This window comes from Tupaia chinensis, unplaced genomic scaffold (assembly GCF_000334495.1).
Source record: "Tupaia chinensis unplaced genomic scaffold, TupChi_1.0 Scaffold000231_2, whole genome shotgun sequence".
Lineage (NCBI taxonomy): Eukaryota > Metazoa > Chordata > Mammalia > Scandentia > Tupaiidae > Tupaia > Tupaia belangeri.
Window position 1 is genome coordinate 447,789 of NW_006159707.1, and position 8,347 is coordinate 456,135.

Consider the following 8,347-nt stretch of genomic DNA (forward strand, 5'->3'; position numbering starts at 1 on the left):
GTATGTGACATGTTTATATGAGGACATATGCTTATTAGTTTTTATTGAAAGCAGGTCTTGATGGGATCAGGATGACAGAGAGACAGAAAATGGACAGATCTGATTGAGGGGTTGAATCCATGTGTATCCACCCAGCATGGAAGGGATGAGAGTAGGCTACAGTAATGATTGCTTTAGATTAACAGTGCGCTAATATTTCTAAAACTTTCCTACAACCAGACATTTCTTTGAATATCTAAATTATAAGTTCATTCCTTACCTCATTGCCATTGAGCTCCAAAGGATACATACTACTTCATGGAAGTTATAAAACCCTGAGGCTACTACCTTTGGAAATAATTCCACAAAAGTATAAAAGAAAAGTAGGAGGAGGGAAATGAGGGCAAAGAAATACACAGACAACATTTTTTCTCATTTGTTCTCAATCCTAGCATTTGTTGTGTAGCTAGGCTGAAACCCACTCACTCTTTGTTTTGCTTTATTAAAAAGGTGCCCTACCAGTGAGTCCCATAGTACACTCTGAACAACATGCATTTTCTTACTTTGAACGTGTGTGTGTGTGTGTGTGTGTGTCTTTGATTCATATCTTCTTTTACTTTAATAGTGAAGGTCTATCTATTGCCTTTAGCTCTATAACTACTTTCTTATCTGTTAAAAAATTGTAAGTCTGTTTTTGAATCTTGCATATCAGTCAATCCCTTGCCAAGATTGGTTAAGAAAGAGAAAACTGCACCACTTTGAGGAGTCACTTTCTTGTGCTATTGAAAGAATCGTTCTGCCCTGCAGAGAGAATCCTCTGAAGACTTTCAAATCCAGGCCTTTCTGACCATCCCAGAGAAAGGAAAAACACATAATTCCAAAGTAGGGTGTGGAAATGGGGGTGGCTAACACAAACAAACCATCAAAACCCATTAATCAGGTTGCATTAAGCTTTATAACAACACAGTTTTCATTTAGCAGGAGAAATGACAGTTCAATAACAGCCGAACAGATTTTACTCCCCCCACTCACACAAATTTCCAATTTTACTTGAACAGTCCTGGTTTTAGAGATCTGTGAACAAGTGCTTTATGTCAAATGCTGCATTTTAATCGAATCAAACTAATGGGAAGGGACAATTTATTTGGCAGCCCTTTATGGAGGCATTGCAGACAGCCCTTGCCCTCCCAAACCACTTGCAAATAGGATCTGGCAAATGGAGGCAGCCCTCTTGCCACTGCTTCAATATATGCCATTTCTGAACAGAGAAAATGGAGCACGAGATGACCCTGAGGGGACTGTGGTGGGCAAACAGAAAAATGGTAACTGCTCCCCTTCCTATTCCATCACTAAGGATTACTCATAAAAACACACAAGCCAACTCTCTGGGCTTTGCAAGTCTGGGGACCCGAGGGAACAGAGTGCACCCTAAAAGCATGTTTCATGATTATGCTGCTTGAAGGAAAGGGTCTTCCTGTAAGGAGACTTCCGACCAAGAGGACTGGATTTCTTCTCTTACCCTCAGATAAGACCATTCATCTTTGCCAACCTCAGGGCTCTGAGTTCAGAGCCCTGTAATCATACCAGTGAGAGCAGCCCTGTGGGCCTGATTCTATACAAAGGCATATGCTCAGCTTTTCCATGATTCAGGAAACTCATGAAGAGAGAGAGACCAAATCCTTCTTAGAGGGCTCTTAAAAAGAAGGCTTCCAGGGGTGTCAGCTTTTTTTTTTTTTTTCCTTTTTTTCTTTTTGGTGAAAAATGTGCATGCCTCTGCCTTCGTAATGTAAAGAGGAAAAAAGTCAAGAGGTTGTGGGATGAAGCCTTTAAAGAGAAGACTAGAAACATCTTAGAGAGAGGACCTTGCTCCCTAGGTGTCCTGGAGTACTAGACACAAATAGCTTTCTGGAGAGAATCCAAAGCAAAGATTTAGACATAAATGCCTGTGCCAGATATTCAGGGCTAGAACCCAGGTTCCCCAAACTAATGTGAGGGCCTCCATAAAGTAGACCTTTCTTTCTTTTCTGTCACTCAAATAAACATGGCATCATCTCTGACACTGACAGATCTTTATCCTCTGTCTTTAGACGCCATCTGATCAATCAGATGCTGCTGCCTAGACAAACTTGGTTCCCCCATGGGAATACCATGGGATCCACCTCTTTTCCTAAGCCAATAGCGTTGGAGGCACTCCCGACTGAACAAAGGAGATCTATGTGGCACTCCAGCAAGACTGAAGCTGCACAACCCAGGGGACTTAAGACTCTGGTAAGGAACCTCTTCAGCTATTCACTAGCCTCCCCTCCACATCTCTAGCTTCATTTGTCCCCCTCTTCCTGTTCCCACTGGAAATCTTGACCAGTCATTTGGTAAAACATCATGTTGAAGGGTTTGTAGAATTTCCGCAGTCTGTGGATAACATCTGGGTCAATGCGGGGATGAGTCCGACCTTTGCTCTTGCCTAAGCACCTTGGGGCACTGCTGTCTTCTGGCTTCTTTAGGCAAGGGAACCCCTTGGTTTTGTTGAAATAGAAATGTTTCTCAGTCACAACACGCTTGAGGCCTAGAAAATCCTGTACTTTGGCCATTTCCCCAGCGGGGTCCACTATGAGTCGCTCACCACTGACAAAGAGTATTTGAGAGAGAGGGAAATATTGGAGCCAGTTTTCCAGGTGCAGAGCATAGATCCCTATTCGAATGGCACTCCAGGAGGCATCGATCAGCCCTAGGGTCCGGTTTTTGAACGCCAGCACCTCAAAGGTAGGGATCTCAGGTTTCTTTGACAGTGTCTGGGTATAGTCAGAGATGGCCCTGGTCACTGGGTTTCTGACCACCACAATCAATTTGATGTCCTTGGCCATGGAGTGAATGCGCTTGGGAGCTTCATTTGTCACAAAGTAACTTGGAGTCTTCTCCATGGTTATCTGCCCATCCAAAGTCTTGGGCATCACATTTCTGGAAAAAGGAGGAAAAGGGAAGAGAATGGTTATTCCTATCTATCAATATATATATATATATATAAAAACAAGTGAGGAGCCACCAAATAAAATGATAAATTGAAGTTCTTTTTACTTACATGTCTTGACCATGTATTATCAGAAAAGGTTTATACATTCTTTCTTGAGAATCTTCTACCCCAAGGCTTAAATTGCTGTTCTACCTCTTACCAGTTATGTTTAACCTAGATAAACCCTTAATTTCTCTATGATTTTGTTTTATACACTTAGAAATGGAGATAATGATAGTACTGACTTCACACTACAGTATAAGGATTAAGGGAGATAATTCTTTAAAAGCATTTAGCATAGAATGTGACATGTGTAAGAGCTTAATAAATTAAGGATATTATTATTGTAATAGCTTTCAGAAATGTTTAAGCTCAATAAGACTTCAAAGATTATCTAGTCCATATTTGATAAACTATCACCCACCCCCTGTTTTTGTATGACCTAGCTAGGAATGACTTTTAACTTTTACATGGCTAAGAAAAAACAAAATAGCAATAACAATAGCATTCTGTAATGTATAAAAATGATATGGACTTCAAATTTCAATATTTACAAATAAACTCTCATTGAAACATAGCTGCCCTCATTCACTTACATATTTTCTATGGCTATTGAAAAGAAAAGTTGAATAGGTGTGACAGAGACCATATGGCCCACAATGCTTAGGGTATTTACTATTTGGCCCTTTAAAAATAGTTTGTTAGTGGGAAACAGAGATGGCTTATTACCTGTTGATGATGACATGTATAGTATACTCAACTGTTTTGGTCTGAGAAGTATTTCATGATGGGTAAAGCCTTTTTACAAACAAAATGAGAAATAATAATAATGATGGGGAAAAACATTGAAAAGATATTGAGTGATGAAGTGGAGAGATTAATGTCTCTGTATTGACTGACATGCATGGCATTCCCTTTTGAAAAAGCAATGTAATACACTGTAAAGTTATATGCAATCCAATGTAATATAAACAAGGTTATGATGATAAAAAAAAAAAAAGTTTGTTGACCCTTGACTTAGTCCAAAGACATTATAATGCAAACAAAGAAACTGAAGCCCAGCACAATGAATGGACATAGGAATCAGACTGGCTTTGCAACCTCAGCAAACTGAATCACAACCCTGACCTTTAGTATCCTTATTTATAAATCTTAACAATGAGAAATAATAATAATGATGGGGAAAAACATTGAAAAGATATTGAGTGATGAAGTGGAGAGATTAATGTCTCTGTATTGACTGACATGCATGGCATTCCCTTTTGAAAAAGCAATGTAATACACTGTAAAGTTATATGCAATCCAATGTAATATAAACAAGGTTATGATGATAAAAAAAAAAAAGTTTGTTGACCCTTGACTTAGTCCAAAGACATTATAATGCAAACAAAGAAACTGAAGCCCAGCACAATGAATGGACATAGGAATCAGACTGGCTTTGCAACCTCAGCAAACTGAATCACAACCCTGACCTTTAGTATCCTTATTTATAAATCTTAACAACTTATCTCAAGTTCAGTTGAGAATAAAATGGCAACTAGCATAGGTCTGGTCAATATTTGGAATATTCTTCTTTCTTTGCTCCTAAGGCTGCCCAGGACCCAGGTCTCTTAGTTCTCTTGTTAGGACTGCTTCTCCACACTCACCTCTCCATCTTTCCTGTCTTCTGAGTGGCCTTATCTGATATGGAACCTCCAAGATCTAAAACAGGCTTGATTCCATTTTACCCCTAGTCCCAATGTTGCAGGCTTATCAGTGATAAAAAGAGGCTTGAATACTATTATACAGCCAATTTGTATAGGCATATGTAGATCACAGTTAATTGATGATGAACCTGTTCAATACCTGTTGGTACAGCAGGCCATCTGCCACCATGTGCTCCATTAAATCTATTCACTTCCAAGTCTTGCACCAAAGTGGTACATTTAGGATTACACAAGACCTCTTTGTTATGATGACATGCTTTTAAATGTCTCAGCTAATAAAACTTAATAAAGACGAAGATCCCTTAGCTTCTCATACCATAATTAAATTTATTTACTATCGTGTGTGTGGAGAAAGAATGACTTTTCTTTTATCTCTAATGCACATGCTCTGTCAATAATTAATTGCTACTGGGTTTTGAGCTTTCTCGGCAAGCACTTTTATTAGGCAAGAGGAATCTGCTTGGAAGAGAAATTCATATGAGGTAGACTGTATTAGAGTATAATGGCAGGGCAGCATGAAGTTTCTGAATCACGGCAATAGCTCTGGTTGTAAATAATTATGCACATCTTGGACTGACATATTCTCCAAAGCGGTTCGAATGTCTGTTTGTGCACCTGTTTTGTCCTCGCTGGATCTAATTGTCTCATTGAAAGTGGGTGGGACTAAGGAACATAGACTTTGGGAATCAGATTTGCCTAATGTAAGAGTTCTGATTACCTGGGCTGGCAGGCGGCATGGTGGTTAAGGGCACAAGACTTTCACATGGTTGATGGCAGATTGAGTCCTGGACCTGACAGCTTGCTTTCTCACTTTCTCTCTCTCTCTCTCTCTGCCTCTCTTCCTCTCTCCCTCTCTCTCTTTCTCTCTCTCTCTCTCTCTCTCTCTCTCCCTCCTTCCCTCCCTCCCTCTCTTTCTGTCTCTCACTCTGTCCCTCTCTGGCCAAATTAAAATAAATAAGTAATGAAATAAAGTTAAATAAAATATTTTTTTTAAAATGTTCTGATTACCCCATGTCACCTCAGTAAAGTTAATCAACCCAATTGATTCTCAATTTTGCATCTAAAAAATAGGATTGAGTCTATCTCTCATAGGATTATAATGAATATTAAATATAATAATACAGGTAAGTCACTTGGGTAGTGTGAAATTGATGCCAGAATGTTTTTAACTTAATACAACAGCCCAAAGTAATTTTCATGGCAATACTTAGAGAAGAACAAGGAAAAACTATTTACAAGGGATCAAATGGAAAAGCTGAACAACTGGGAATGGATCTACAAAAAGTGGATTCTAATTCAAATCAATATAAGCGGCTGTGCTTTCTGATCTAAAGCCTGGTGACCAGCAAGGTAAGCAACCATTATTTCAGGTATACTTTGGATTGATGCCCCCTTTTCATTCCAACTGGAGAGGTTATTCCCTTACTTATTATGTAACTCAAGTCATGTTATGAACATTTCAAATAAATGTTGATACAAGAAAATCACCTGAAAATAGTCATATCTATAGGATGTTTTCCAGATTTTAGTCCTTTGTATTTCTGCATGTTTATTTTGTTGCATTTTTCTCTAGTGCAGGAGTAGCTTCACATCTTTTCTTCTCATTCATTCTTTGCCATTCACTTTTTAGACTTTAGTGCTTATCTTTACATTGAGCCTCATTCAAATCCATCTCCTTTACTTCAATCAATTGACAATTTGTCAAGATCTTTGTAGATTTTAAGCATCTTATCTGAAGCATCTGAGATTAAATGGTACCCAATTTATAAGCCAGTGGGTATAGGAGAGTAACTGTGTGCCCAGCTCTGTGCTCGGTACAAAAGGAAATAAGGAAAAGGGTACTAGAGAAGACACTAAAGGAGGAAGAGGAAAACATAGGAATTTAAATAGCTTTGATCACTATCCTACAGGTGCACGTTAAAAACATGTAATGAACTTCTGGGGCACAAGTGATAAAACCATCTTATTGAGCCAAGATCCACCTTTGGTGGCATGAGTTACTCATGTCTTTTGCCAGAAAGATGATATCCAGTAGCAGCTCAAAATCTACAAAGTAGTGGGACCAGCAGTTAGCGTAATGGCTATGTCGCTGGACTCCCACATAGTCGACCATGGTTCGAGTCCCAGACCTGGTGGCTTAAACTCACGCCGGGTGCATGTGTGTGCATACCCAAGATCCTGAGAGGAGAATGGAGGAGAAGGGATTGCAGCATGGCCATCCCCCCTGGGGGGGGATTTCTTGCTTTCTATCTCTCTGTCTCTCTCTGTCTATCTGGCGAGTGCACGCACCCTATAACGAAAACCTTTCCCCCCCAAAAAAAAAAATCTATAAAGTAGCAATATCTCCTTCCTATAAATTATTCTGATTCAGTTATATTCATTCATTCATTCATTCTATAAACGCTCATGTACTCATGATGTAACAGTGAAATTTGACAAATAGAATCACATAATTAACTATTTTAATCAACAGAGTAGCTGCCATTATCATTCTGGTTTTACATAGAAAGAAGCAGGCTTAGAACTTAAGAATGTTTTCCGAAGTCTCACTGAGTGAGTATATCTTTTGTTTCTAAGTCCATTAGCTAAGCAAAAGCCATTTAATACCAGCATCGTTGCCTAACACCAGTTCCTGGCAAATGACAGGTATTCAATAAATATCTGTTGGATGGATGGATGGATGGATGAATAACAAGTCACTCACTAATCTCTCCTAAGTCTAGGCTAGTCTGAAGGCTAGGTTTTTGTTGTGATTGGTCTTATTTCCCTCATCTTTTTATTGCCCTTGTTTCCTCACTAAGGCTCTCTGGTCTCTAAATCAGCAACTATTTTTATACCATTTTGGTCTCCCTCTACCTGTAAGACTAAAGGAGGTATCTGCCCTATTAGATAAAATCAGTCCCTTCACTTAGATTTAGATCTTATTCCCACCCCCCATACTATCTAAGGTATGGTTTACCTCCAGTTTACCCTTTCTCTCCTAAGTAAGTTCTTCTCTCTTAGATCTGACATTCCAACATGCCCATGTTTCACATCATCATCACATGTAATGTGCTTGAGGAACAGAAAAAAAGAGTAGTAATGGCCATGGCCAGAGGAGAGTGAACTAAGTAAGAAAGTTAGAAAGTAAGATCAGGGAGACAGGCAGAAAATACATCATGGAACACTTTATTTACAGACCAAGGAATATTTATTTTTCTCTATGTGATGAGAAGCCACTGAAGAATACTGAGAAGGAGAATATAATTTGACATTATTTATACTTTTTTTAGGCTGTTTTGCTAGGATTGTGCCAAGGGTAGAAGGAAGACAACTCCTTGAAAGACCTTTTAAGGAGAACAGGTGCTATAGTTTGAGTTTTGTGTCCCCATACTCTACCTTGGTACCTGGTGTGGCACTGTTGGGAGGTGGGGCCTTGTGGGAGGTGCTTGGGACATGGGGGAAGATCCCTCCTAAATATATTAATGTTCTCTCCAGGGAAACGGTTCTCACTGAATTGGTTCCCATGAGTGCCATAAATCAAGCCTGTACCACAGGCCTGTCTCTCTCTTTAAAAGCTCCCATAGCCTTTCTGCTTCTCTTAGTCACTTAAGTGACAGCACCAAAACTTGGCCACCTAGGAGCACCATTGGACATTCCAGTCATCGGAATCATA

The 8,347-nt window shown here is 39.4% G+C and overlaps 1 protein-coding gene across 1 annotated transcript in view; it reads right to left on the reverse strand.

Annotated features, from left to right (window-relative positions):
- Nucleotides 1-887: 887 nt before the first annotated feature.
- Nucleotides 888-8,347, reverse strand: part of HS3ST4 (heparan sulfate-glucosamine 3-sulfotransferase 4) — a gene marked incomplete at its 5' end in the record, with an annotated part of 445,737 nt that continues 438,277 nt past the window's right edge. The window contains one exon of the mRNA XM_006148313.3: nt 888-2,934. Within this exon, the coding sequence (XP_006148375.1) occupies nt 2,298-2,934 (637 nt within the window). The remainder of the gene's footprint in view (nt 2,935-8,347) is intronic.